The following is a 13,868-nucleotide window of genomic DNA, read 5'->3' as shown; positions in this document are numbered from 1 at the left end:
GTGCTGTGCCACCCTCAATCTCTCCCACTGATGCTTTAATTTCAAAATCTGATGGATCCTTCTTAATGACTTTCAAAGTGTTTTCACTTTTGATCACTCTCCTGTTCTATTTTTTGTGAAGCTACTATTTTTTTTCCTACATGTCTGATGACTTCTCTTTCTCTTTTGCTGGAACTCCATCCATTTTCTTCCCTTAACTATGAGTTTACTTTAATCCTCTTTTCTGGGCTTTTTGTCTTTTCCTTCAACCATCTCCTTTGGTGACTTAATAGTTCTCATAGATTCTTTCTCTACACAGATGACTACCAGATATGTAAATCTGATTATAGTTTCTCTCCTGGACTCTCGTCTCTCAGCAGCAACTGACTATTTGACATTTCAAACTGGATGCCCTAAAGATATCTCAAATTCAACATGTCCTCATAAAAAACTTTTTATCTCCTTGCATCCTGCCCCAACCCATTTATCTTCTGAATGTTGTTATTTTTTTTGAGAGGGCAAGACTATACTTCCAAACAGGTTTGTAGTAACGTTACAGTATTCTTGATTTGTCACTCTTAATCACTCCAAATAAGTTGCCAAGTCTTGTTGATTATGGCTCTTTAATGCTTCTTATATTTCAAGGGAGCTACAATTTTAATTCAATCCTTCATCACTTTTTCCTTGACTGTTTCAGTAATCTTCAGATTATTGTCTTAATGTCTCTTATCTACCTTCTCTTCTATGTAGCTGCCAAAACAATCATTCTAAAGCACTGGTAGTTCACCTGCTCAAGAATCTTCAGTGACTTCCTATTGGTTTTAGGATAATATAGATTCAGCTTTTTAGATTTAAAAATCCTTTAAAACTTCATTCCAACCAGCTTTTCCCATGACATTCTTTCTCAAATTTGGCATTTTCTTTTCTTTGCACAGGTTACTTCCTATATCTCTATATAACTTCTCCTTCCCTCTTTTTGCTTCTTAGCATTCCTACTTCTCCTCTGAGATTGACTTAGTCTGTGTGAGACTTTTTCTAATCTCTTAGCTGCTAATACCTCCCTCTTCCCTCTAATTTTTTCTTATTTTGTGCATGTACTTGTATGTGCATGTACATGTTCTAAGCTCCTTGAGGGCAAGGACTGTTTCATTTGTATCTTTATATTGCCAGCTCTTGGCCCATAGAAGTGATCAATAAATGCTTATTGATTGATTTATTGGAATTATCTTTTGCTAGGTTTGTGCTTGTTGAAGGTTTTTTACTTTGGTAAGTAAGACCTACTAGAGCTAATATTTTGTTGACATTGCATTGAGAAATCACAGTCGCTCTCATGTCCCTTAATCACAAGTCACATGAATCATGCTTTTGTGAGATAACAGTATCATGAATCTAGAACAGGAGGGGAATTCAGAGGCTATCTAGTCTAATCCTCCTATTTTATAGTTGAGAAATTCTGAGGAAATTTAAGTCTTGTTTGATATTCCACAGGTTAGAGGAACCATATATATTCTAGACTTGCTTCAGTGTTATAAGTATAAAAATATTGTTAGGTCAACAGAGAGAGAATATTGGGAATTGGAGGTATATTTATAATGACTTTAGAATCCTATTTTCATTTTCCCTTTCCCTTTCAAAAAAATGATTTCCTTCAAAATTAGAAAAACTTTCAGAAATAGACAAATATAATTATCAGGATTTATTGATAACAGTAGATTTTAATGTATATTTATGAATTTTTCATTGTGTTTATGATGAAATTTGAAATTCAAGTGGTATAGTTTTATGTTGATAAATTTTGGGGAAATTATGTTTTGTGCAAATATGTATATCTGAAGGTTGTCTGTAAAGGGACTGATTTCTTCTTTTGGCCCTGGGACAGATGAATGTATTATTGAAGTAATAGTTGTATTTTGGGGAAATACTGAATTGTAATATTTAATGTAGAGGGTTTTTTTGTGTGTGTCATGGACCTCTTTGACAGTCTGTGAAGCTGATAGATCCCTTCTCAAAATAATGCTTTTATATAAATAAAGTACATAAGAATACAAAGGAAACCAATTATACTGAAATACAGTTTTTCTTCTAAAAGAAGAAATTCATCAATTCTTTTTATTTCAGTATTGGAATACTGGACAAAAGCCATTCACTCCCAGTTCCAATTATTGTTTTGGTACAATGTCTAGATGTTTGTTTTTGTAGTTTTAGACTTTAGAACTCATGTAGTCTTTTCCCTAATACTCCTTCAAATGTCCTTTTTATTTTTCATTGCCCCTGATAAATAAGAGTACATTTATATAAGAAAAAAATTTAAAATACATAATAATAAAGTTATATAATGAGAACCCTATTTTAACTAAAGAGTAGTAAGAAAAAATGGAAATCTCCCCTAATGTTAATTCATCCCCTTCTAATCTTAATAACTTACATTTTGTGACTTTTTATGGCCTTTGGAGTGCTCTCCTCATGATTCTGTGAAGTATGTCAGTATAAGTATTATTATCCCGTTTTTATTTTTATTTACTTATTTTGAATTAATTTATTCAATTTAGAACATTATTCCTTGGTTACAAGAGTTACATTATTTCCCTCCCTTCCCTGCCCCAACCCTTTCCACAGCTGATGAGCAATTTCATTGGGTATTACATGTGTCCTTGATCAGAACCTGTTTCCATGTTGTTGATGTTTGCAGTAGGATGTTCATTTAGAGTCTACATCCCCAGCCATATCTCCTTGACCCATGTGTTCAAGCAGTTGTTTTTCTTCTGTGCTTCTACTCCCACAGTTTTTTCTCTGGAGGATAGTTTTCTTTCTTGTAGATCCCTTCAAGTTGGTCAGGATCACTGCATTGCCACTAATGGAGAAGTCCATTACATTCGATTGTACCACAGTGTATCAATCTCTGTGTACAGTGTTCTCCTGGTTCTGCTCCTTTCGCTCTGCATCACTTCCTGGAGGTCATTCCAGTTCCCATGGAATTCCTCCATTTTATTATTTCTTTGAGCACAATAGTATTCCATCACCAACATATACCTCAATTTGTTCAGCCATTCCCCAATTGGAGGGCATCCCCTCATTTTCCAGTTTTTTGCCACCACAAAGAGTGCAGCTACGAATATTCTTGGACAAGACTTTTTCCTTATTATCTCTCTGGATACAAACCCAACAGTGGACTGGATCAAAGGGCAGAAAGTCTTTTAGTGCCCTCTGGGCATAGTTCCAAATTGCCCTCCAGAATGGTTGGATCAATTCACAACTCTACCAGCAATGCATTAGTGTCCTGACTTTGCCACATCCCCTCCAGCATTCATTACTTTCTGTTGCTGTCATATAAGCTAATCTGTTAGGTGTGAGGTGATACCTCAAGTTGTTTTGATTTGCATCTCTCTGATTATAAGAGATTTAGAACACTTTTTCATGTGCTTATTAATAGTTTTGATTTCTTTGGCTGAGAAGTGCCTGTTCATGTCCCTTGCTCATTTATCCATTGGAGAATGGCTTGATTTTTTTTTGTACAATTGGTTTAGCTCTTTATAAATTTGAGTAATTAGACCTTTGTCAGAGGTTTTTGTTATGAAGATTGTTTCCCAATTTGTTGCTTCCCTTCTAATTTTGGTTGCATTGGTTTTGTTTGTACAAAACCTTTTTAATTTGATGTAATCAAAATTATTGATTTTACTTTTTGTGATTTTATTCTAGCTCTTACTTGGTTTTAAAGTCTTTCCTTTCCCAAAGATCTGACATGTATACTATTCTGTGTTCATCTAATTTGATTATAGTTTCCTTCTTTATATTCAAGTCATTCACCCATTCTGAGTTTATCTTGGTGTAGGGTGTGAGATGTTGATCCAAACCTTATCTCTTCCATACTGTCTTCCAATTTTCCCAGCAGTTTTTATCAAACAGTGGGTTTTGGTCCCAAAAGCTGGGATCTTAGGGCTTATCATAGACTGTCTTGCTGAGGTCACTTACCCCAAGTCTATTCCATGTTTCTATCTCTTAGCCAGTACCAACTTGGTTTGAGATCTGGGACTGCAAGGCTTCCTTCCTTCTCATTTTTTTTTCATGATTTCCTTGGATATTCTTGATTTTTTTGTTCTTCCAAATGAACTTTGTTATGCTTTTTCTAGTTCAGCAAAAAAGTTTTTTGGTAGTTCAATGGTTATGGCACTAAATAAGTAAATTAATTTGGGTAGGATTGTCATTTTTATTATGTTAGCTCATCCTACCCATGAGCAGTCAATGTTTTTCCAATTATTTAGATCTAGTTTTAATTATATGGAGAGTGTTTTGTAGTTGTGTTCATATAGTTCCTGTGTTTGTCTCAGCAGATAGATTCCTAAATATTTTATATTGTCTAGGGTGATTCTAAGTGGAATTTCTCTTTCCAGTTTTTGCTGCTGAGATGTGTTGGAGATATATAGAAATGCTGATGACTTAATGTGGGTTTATTTTGTATCCTATGTCTTTGCTAAAGTTATTGATTATTTTGACTAGCTTTTTGGATGATTCTCTGGGGTTCTTTAAGTAGACCATCATATCATCTGCAAAGAGTGATAAGTTGGTCTCTTCATTGCCTATTTTAATACCTTCAATTTCTTTTTCTTCTCTAATTGCTACAGCTTGTGTTTCTAGTACAATGTTAAATAATAGAGGCGATAATGGACATCCTTGTTCCACTCCTGATCTTATTGGGAAGGCTTCTAGTTTGACCCCATTGCAGATGATGTTTGCTAATGGTTTTAGATATATACTTTTTATTATTTTTGGGAAAGGCCCTTCTATTCCTATACTTTCTAGTGTTTTTAATAGGAATGAGTGTTGTATATTGTCAAAGGCTTTTTCTGCATCTATTGAGATAATCATGTGGTTTTTGTCTGTTTGCTTGTTAATATGGTCAATTATGTGGATGGTTTTTCTAATATTGAACCATGCTTGCATTCCTGCTATGAATCCCATCTGGTCATAGTGAATAACCCTCATGATCACTTGCTGGAGTCTTTTTGCTAGTATCTTATTTAAGATTTTTGGATCTATATTCATTAAGGAGATTGGTCTATAGTTTTCTTTCTCTGTTTTTGACCAGCCTGGCTTTGGGATCAGTAACATATTTGTGTCGTAAAAGGAATTTTGTAGAACTCCGTCTTTGATTATTCTGTCAAATAGTTTGTATAATATTGGGATTAGTTGTTCTTTGAATGTTTGATAGAATTCAGTTGTGAATCCATCTGGACCTGGGGATTTTTTCTTAGGGAGTTCTTTGATGGCTTGTTCAATTTCTTTTTCTGATATGGGGTTGTTTAGGTAGTCTATTTCTTCCTCCGTTAGTCTAGGCAATTTATATTTTGGTAAATATTCATATCATCTAGATTGCCATATTTATTGCCATATAAATGGGCATAATAATTTTTAATGATTGCCTTAATTTCCTCTTCATTATAGGTGAGGTCTCCCTTTTCATCTTGGACACTGTCAATTTGGTTTTCTTCTTTCCTTTTTTTAATTAGACTGACCAGTACTTTGTCTATTTTATTTGTTTTTTCAAAGTACCAGCTTCTAGTATTATGTATTAAATCAATAGTTCTTTGACTTTAAATTTTATTAATTTCTCCTTTGATTTATAGGATCTCTAATTTAGTCTTCATTGAGGATTTTTAATTTGTTCACTTTCTATTTTTTAATTTGTGTGCCCAATTCATTGACCTCTGCCCTTCTTATTCTGATAATATATGAACTCAAGGATATAAATTTCCCCCTGAGTACTGCTTTGGCTGCATCTCATAGATTTTGAAAGGATGTATTTTTCTTCTATGAAGTTATTAATTGTTTCTATGATTTGTTTTTTACTTAACAGGTTTTGGTGAATCGTATTGTTCAATTTCCAATTAATTTTTTATTTACGTCTCCATGAACCCTTACTAATTATTATTTTCATTGCATTGTGATCTGAGAAGGTTGCATTTATTCTTTCTGCTCTTTTGCACTTGTTTGCAATGTTTTTATGCTCTAATACATGGTCAATTTTTGTGAATGTACCATGTGCTGCTGAAAAGAAGGTGTATTCCTTTTTTGTCTCTATTTATTTTTCTCCACATATCTACTAACTCTAATTTTTCTAAGATTTCATTCACTTCTTGTACATCTTTCTTATTATTTTTTGGTTTGCTTTATCTAGTTCAGATAGAGGAAGGTTCAGGTCTCTCACTAGTATAGTTTTTCTCTCCATTTTATCCTTGAGCTCCCCTAGTTTCTCCTTTAGAAATTTGGATGCTATGCCATTTGGTGCATACATGTTGAGTACTGATATTTCATCATTGATACCTTTTATCAGTATGTAATTATCTTTCCTATCTCTTTTAACTAGATCTATTTTTACTTTGGCTTTGTTGGATATCATGATTGTGACTCCTGCTTTCTTTTTATCAATTGATGCCCAATAGATTTGGCTCCATCCTCTTACTTTTTTACCCTATGTGTGTCTACCTTCCTCATGTGTGTTTCTTGTAGACAGCATATGGTAGGGTTTTGGATTCTAATCCACTCTGCTATTTGCTTGAGTTTTATGGGTGAGATCATTCCATTCACATTCAGAGTTATGGTTACCAGCTGTGTATTTCCCAGCGTTTTGATTTCTGCTCCTAGTTCTGCCTTTTTTTCTTTCACTATTTCCTTCTATAACAATGTTTTGTTTTTAATCAGTCCCCTTATTTTACTTCCCTTTCTACTCCCCTCCCTTCTTATTCCCCCCTTATTTTTTTACAGTCTTTTTAAACTACAACCCCCACCCCCCATCCCTTGTACTGCTTCCCTCCCCACCAGTCTGTTTGTTACCCTTCTACTTCCCTATAGGTTGTGAATCTATTCTCTGCCCCAATGGATTGGATTGTTCTTCCCACTTTGGGTCAATTTCAATGCATGTAAGAGTTGAGTATATCTTGTCTCCAACCTCTTTACCCTTCCAGTGTATTGATGTTCTCCCCCCTCTTTCCATGAACTTCTTTGTTACATAAATTTACCCCCTTTTGTTTCTTTTCCCATTTCTTTTTATTAACCTCTTTTTTTTAGCTCTAGTGGTATATATATATTCACACACATATGTATTTATGCATACATATATCTGTTTACATATTTATGTCTTGATATTTCATCCTATACAGTTTGTCATTGTTCCCTCTAAGTGTAATTCTTCTAGCTGCCCAGGTGATAATAACAATTTTTAAGAGTTACCAATGACCTCTTTTCTTATAGGGATACATATCATTTTAACTTCTTGAGTCTCTTAAGAAAAAGTGTTTTTTTTGTTGTTGTTTTGTTTTTTGTTTTGTTTTTCTTTTTTCCCTCTTTCTTAATTACCTTTTGATGATTCCCTTGAGTTTTGTGCTTGGGCATCAGATTTTCTGTTCAGGCCTTGGCTTTTCTTTACAAATGCTTGGAATTCTTCTATTTTGTTGAATGACCATACTTTCCTCTGTAAGAATATAGTCAGTTTTGCTGTGTAATTGGTTCTTGGTTGAAGATCTAGTTCCCTTGCTTTCTGGAATATCATATTCCATGCCTTCAGTGTAGATGCAGCCAGATCCTGTGTTATCCTTATTGTGGTTCCATGGTATCTGAATGACTTCTTAGCAGCTTGTAATATTTTTTCCTTTGTCTGATAGTTTTTGAATTTGGCTATAACATTCTTGGGTGTTGTCAGTTGGGGATTAAGTACAGGAGGTGATCTGTGGATTCTTTCAGTCTCCATTTTCCCCTCTTGTTCTCGAATATCAGGGCAGTTTTCTTGGATAATTTCCTGTAGTATGATGCCCATGCTTTTTCTTTTGTCTCTTTTGGTAGACCAATGATTCTTAAGTTGTCTCTCCTGGAATGATTTTCTAAATCTTCTGTTCTGGGGATGAGGTACTTCATATTTTCTTCAATTTTTTTCATTCTTTTGATTTTGTTTTATAGTGTCCTGCTTTCTTATGAAGTCACTTGTTTCTAGTTGTTGTATTCTGGTTCTTGAAGACTGGATTTCTTCCCTGGCTTTTTGGTCATTTTTCTCCTTCTGGTCTCATTTTCTTTGGAGGTCATCTTTCATCCTCTTTGCCTCCTCTTTCATCTCCTTTGCTTCATTTTCAAGCTTGTTGATTTTGGCTTTCAAGACACAATTTTCTTGTTTTAGTTAAAGTGCCTCTGTTTCCAGATGACTTATCTTAGTTTTTAAGTTCTTTTCCCAGTTGTCTTCAGCCTCTCTTAATTGTGTTTTGAATTGTATTTTGAGTTCTTCCAGAGCCTGTAACCAATTCGCTAGGGTTTCTGTTTTTTTTTTTTTGTGTGTGTTCCCTCATCCTTCTCTGTTCCATTTGCTCTTTGTTCATTGCCTGTATCGAAGTGATTGTAATTTCTTTTTTCTTTTTCTATTGTTTGCTCTTATTTACCCCTTCTTTACTCCCTGCTGTTGCCTTAGCTCTTTCTCCTCTCATTTTTTTGTGGTTTTGGGCTTTTCTTTCCACCTTCACTCTTGGAGTTTGTCAGTAAATCTCTCAGTGAAGTCTGTAGGGGAGGGTTGTTGGAGCTTGAGCTTCCCTGCCCTCTGGAGGATTTGATGGAATTAAGTCCAGCAGTCTGTGTGGGAGGGGTTTTGGAGCTTGAGCTTCCCTGTCCTCTGAAGGCTTTGATGGGATTAAGTACAGCTGGGTGCTGAGTGTTCCCTGAGGCCAAAATCTTGGGTGGGGAGGGGTGCCATAATGGAGTGTTTCCCCTGCTGCAAGTATGCCTCCCACTCTGAACTCTGTGTTTCTTCTCTAATTGCTTTCCTACTGCCTGTGTTGGACTCTCTGAGTCTGGCACAGCTTTGCCTACAAGGTACTCCCTCCAGATCATCACCTTTGCTCGCCCAAAGGTTCCAGTTGCTGCTGGAGGCTTAGAGCTCTAGGTGGGGGAGGGATTCTAGGACCTTCCTTCTTCCTTCCCCTTAAACCAGAGTGTTCTCCAATTCCAGCTTTTGGGGGTGTACCTTTTAAGTTGAGTCAAGCAGGAGGGTTACTTGGCACTGTCTTGATGTTAGGTCTGATTTTTGGTCCCCTAGGAGAATTTAGTTTGTAATCTGTAAGGAAGGGTTTTCAGAGATCTGAACTTTTGTTGCCTCTATGCTACCATCTTGATTTTGCCCTCTATCCCCCTTTTAAAGATAAAGAAATTTGTTGTGACTCAGTCAAGGTCTGAAATTTGGAAATATAAGTTTAAGGATTATAAATTTCAGTGGGAAAGGAAAATGGAGTATAGTGGGAAGTGAGAATAGTAGAAATGTCAAAACATTTGATCTTATACCCAAAAATTGAGAGGGGAAAAATGCCCACAAAATTTAGGTAAATGCCAAAAGGCAGAGTTTGGTTATTATGTACAATAATTTTAATATTGCAAATAAAATGTTTATTTCAGAACACAAAAGATCTTCAGACCACACTTAACATCTTAAACATTCTTGTTGAATTGGTGTCAGTTGGTAAGTTTTCCTTCATTCTTTTTTTCTAAACTTAAAGAATGATGAATCACACATATCTATGATGATCACAATTTCTTAATCCAAAATGAGAATATCTGTTAAATTTTGCAAAGTCTCTTTAGAAGTATATAATTTCTTCTTGAGAACAAAACTGTCTGGAAAACTGTTGATCTAGGGATATACATAAGTATAGGTAAACCTAATAATATTTTGATGTAAATATCTCAAATTTATTACAGGATTATATCTGGATAATATAATTGGGTTTATGTGATGACAACATGCCATTTTAAAAGTTTGTTGTCAAATTTGTAACCTTGCTTCCTACCCCTTTATACATGAGTATAACATGTGGCGTGTCGGTATAATATGTGTGTGGTTTAAAATGGATCTGTAGTAATTTAAGGACATGGAACTGTAGCTGTTTTACCTTGTTCTTTTTGCCACAAATATCAGTGTTGTCCCATATTCCTGAGGGCAGGCACCCACAATTCCTTTTTTATTATTTAGGGAACACCATACAATTATAGGCCCATCATTCCAAACCCCTAACTTACAGATAAAGAAATTTAGGGTCAGAGAAGTTAAATGAATTGACCAAAGTTACGGAGGGCTCAAATAACTGAGCTAGGCTTAGAATCAGACTTTGTGGTTCTGCTATTGTTCTTTCCATTGCTCCATTAGGTCACTTTTTAAGGTGTGCTCATTATGTTAGTTGTACATAATTTTTCTGTGATTTTTTTCCTAACAATGAGATGAAATGTCCAAATATTTAATATGTTTTGACTTCTCTCATTTTATAACAAAATATAATTTTATGTTCAGTAGAGCACTAAAGGTTGTGTATGTTGTTTTAAATTCAAAGGTGGTAGTAGGAGAGCAAGTGCTTTAGTCTCCAAAGGTGGCACCCAAATATTGTTGCAGTTACTTTTGAATGCCAGCAAAGAATCTCCACCACATGAAGAGTTAATGGTTCAAGTTCACACCCTTCTTGCTAGAACTGGACCAAAAGGTAATCCTTTAAATGTAATTATTATAACTGTATAATTAGAATAAGAACTCTCCTTTGTAATATTGTCATCTGTCTTGTTGAACTTTGAATGATATTGCTTAGCTTTTTTTTTTTTGTAATAGAACATGCTTTCTGAATTCTCTTTATTTTCAAGTCATGGTTATGAATGCTGATGATAATCTTGATTTCTTGAGGAGTTTTTAAATAAGTAGTAGAGAAGTTGCTAGGTGAAAACAAACAAATTATTATCATTCCTCCTTCTTCAATTGCATACACTCTGCTCTATATAGACCACGAGGACAGTTGAAAATAGGGACGACAATTCTGCAAACACTCATTCAGCATTGCTTTTTCAAGGCTCTATGGCTGTTGCCGAGGAGATAATTAAAAATAGCATAATCCTTGACCTTAAGGACCTCACATTCTAACAGGAAGGAAGCATGTATATTGCAAATAAGTATGATACAAAGTAGCGTGTGGTAATGAAAAAAAGAGAGCCAAAGGGTTCTGAAAAAGTTGGAGAAAAAGATTAATCTGATGTGGGATGAACCTAGAGTGGGGTTGGCATTAAAGGTTTCATTAAGGAGATGGTAGCTGAGCTAGGCCTTGAAGAAAGAGATTTTGGCAAGCATAGATATAGTTGGAAAAGTTTAAGAATTAGGTAATCATACTCTGTTGTTATTGTTTCCCCTTTTAAAGCAACTAGTATGTGTTCTACAGAATTGGAGGTGTAATCTCTATTCAAAAAATGTAAAATGGCTCTCATTCCTTTGAGATCTTCTTCAGTGATGGTGGTAGACCATAGAGAAAGACTCACATGGTTTTTAGACTTATCAACTTAAACTTAAGTGCTTTAAATTTGAGATCTTTGTTCTATAGCCATTTGGAGAGAAGAGATCATATCAATATTGACGTTTTCACAGTAAATGAAAACAAGACAGAAAGTGATTGTAGTAAAGTGGAAAGATGGTTCATAGCCTATCCTTGGAAAGGTAAGTAAGAAATAGGTGGAGTTAGTTTTATCATGTGTTTTGGAGCAACAAAATAAATTTTCAATGGGATATCTGCTTATCTTGTGTTGAAGTTCTTTTAATAGGTATAATTGAATTTATACCACCATGAGATTAGTAGATAACTTCTATGAGGAAATTGCTAAGACCTAAATTAAATTAGTAAATATTTTGATATTGACCAGTGCAAAGATGGGAATAGGTGAGACCAGTGAAAACTATATTGAAAAATATTAATCAAAAGTAAGAAATGAGAGGCCAAATACTTATAGAGTACATGGAACCTCACATCATTAACACTTTCAGAAGAAAATCAAAGGACTCTGCACATTGCAAGCATTTGACATGTTAAAAATACATTTTAACTGGTGGGAAATTACTTCCTTCTGATGTGTGAATCACTTGTTCAACTATCAGTGTATAATAAAGTAACTGATATGTTAGACCTAAGCTCAAATTTACTACAAAGCTAAAAGAATAAAGATGGGAAAAATATTTGGTATGCAATTAAGACAATTCCAACCTGACCTATTTAGATATTATTGATAATAAAATGGACTATAGATATAATACATAAACAATGCAAAATTTGTAACTTTTATAAAAGTATAATTGATGTAAATCAAGTACCACAATGAGAAGATCAAAAGAACCTAAAATATGCCTTAGTAAAAACTAGACTTCCTGAGGAGAGAGATATGATAATTAAGGACAACAGTTGTTTAGAATGTAAACTGGCCTACAGAATATTACAGAAAAGGATAATTTTGAGCATTATTTCTTTATAAAATGGAGAGAAGCAATGTAAGGTAAAAACAGTTTAAAGAACTCTGTGAGAGTTGTATCTAAGCATATTCATCCTGAGGGTAAAGAATGAAAATGAAGGAAGAAAAACAAATATAAGAAAGATGGAAAAGATCTATAGATATTATTACAAATTTCTAGTCATCAAGGAAAATGGAACCATCATACTTATTCTCTAATGTCACAGTTTCACATGTACATAGAGAAGTAAAAATGGCACTAAAGAGAACAAAGACAGGAAAAACAAGTGAAGTACACCAAGTATATGTAGAGGAAATCTTTGCTACAGGTAACAAAATCATGAAAGCTTGAAGGAATTCGCAAAGCATCAAAAAACATTAAAATGCCAAAGACATGAAAAATATTACAACTCTGTATTAATAAGTTAGTCAAGAGAACATCAGCAACTACTTACACACCAATGTTCTCCATTATATACAAACATTTTGAGCAGTTTTGCCTACTCTCCTGTTTAATGTTAGGTCCAACTTGTCCAAAGATCTCTTTTATTATTTATCTAACAAACTTGGAAACTTGGAAAATAAATGTTCTTTATCCCCTTGGGAATGGCTAGGATAGACTCTCTTGCATGGTTCTGGATCATATCCAGAAGGCTCTATAATGTTCCAGGGCTTAATGCAGTAGGCACAGTATTATAAACAAACAGGAACTTCTGGAGTACTTCACTACTTACAGAGAATTCAATTTAGACTGTCCACTATGTCCCTTCTATGGCAATAACAAATACCTTTGATTACCATTTGACTCCAAGTTTTACCTTTGATCAGATATTACTGATGAATACTGATAAGAGGATCATCATAAATGAAGGTTCTCTGTACTGTTATATTTCCCAAGGAGTTTTGCATAATTTTGATGTTTTTTGGGTAGAAAATATCAAAAGGTGGCATTTTGTTCACTGGTCGACTCTTCCCAAATTTCACTTAAAGTTCCACTCATCTAGCTTTTGAATATAAGAAGAAAGAGGACTGCTACAATATCATTTTCTTTTCCTCCCCCCCACCCCCCATAGCCGACGCGTAAGTCCACTGGGCATTAGATGTTTTCTTGATTTGAACCCATTGCTTTGTTGATAGTATTTGCATTAGAGTGTTCATTTAGAGTCTATCCTCTGTCATGTCCCCTCAACCTCTGTAGTCAGGCAGTTGCTTTTCCTCGGTGTTTCCACTCCCATAGTTTATCCTTTGCTTATGAATGGTGTTTTTTTCTCCTGGATCCCTGCAAGTTGTTCAGGGACATTACACCGCCACTAATGGAGAAGTCCATTACGTTCGATTATACCACAGTGTATTAGTCTCTGTGTACAATGTTCTCCTGGTTCTGCTCCTCTCGCTCTGCATCACTTCCTGGAGGTTGTTGCAGTCTCCATGGAACTTCTCCACTTTATTATTCCTTTTAGCACAATAGTACTCCATCACCAACATATACCACAGTTTGTTCAGCCATTCCCCAATTGATGGGCATCCCCTCGTTTTCCAGTTTTGGGCCACCACAAAGAGTGCAGCTATGAATATTTTTGTACAAGTCTTTGTGTCCATTATCTCTTTGGGGTACAGAC

The 13,868-nt window shown here is 34.9% G+C and overlaps 1 protein-coding gene across 17 annotated transcripts in view; it reads left to right on the top strand.

Moving 5' to 3' along the window:
* Positions 1-13,868, top strand: part of AGTPBP1 (ATP/GTP binding carboxypeptidase 1) — a 226,964-nt gene that overhangs the window by 109,520 nt on the left and 103,576 nt on the right. For all 17 annotated transcript variants that reach the window (XM_056805970.1, XM_056805972.1, XM_056805971.1 and 14 more), the window contains 2 exons: positions 9,400-9,463; positions 10,329-10,475. In XM_056805970.1, the coding sequence (XP_056661948.1) occupies positions 9,400-9,463; positions 10,329-10,475 (211 nt within the window). The remainder of the gene's footprint in view (positions 1-9,399; positions 9,464-10,328; positions 10,476-13,868) is intronic.

Source organism: Monodelphis domestica, chromosome 7, assembly GCF_027887165.1.
Source record: "Monodelphis domestica isolate mMonDom1 chromosome 7, mMonDom1.pri, whole genome shotgun sequence".
Lineage (NCBI taxonomy): Eukaryota > Metazoa > Chordata > Mammalia > Didelphimorphia > Didelphidae > Monodelphis > Monodelphis domestica.
The sequence above is the reverse complement of the archived record's forward strand: the minus strand, read 5'-3'. Positions and strand labels throughout refer to the sequence as shown.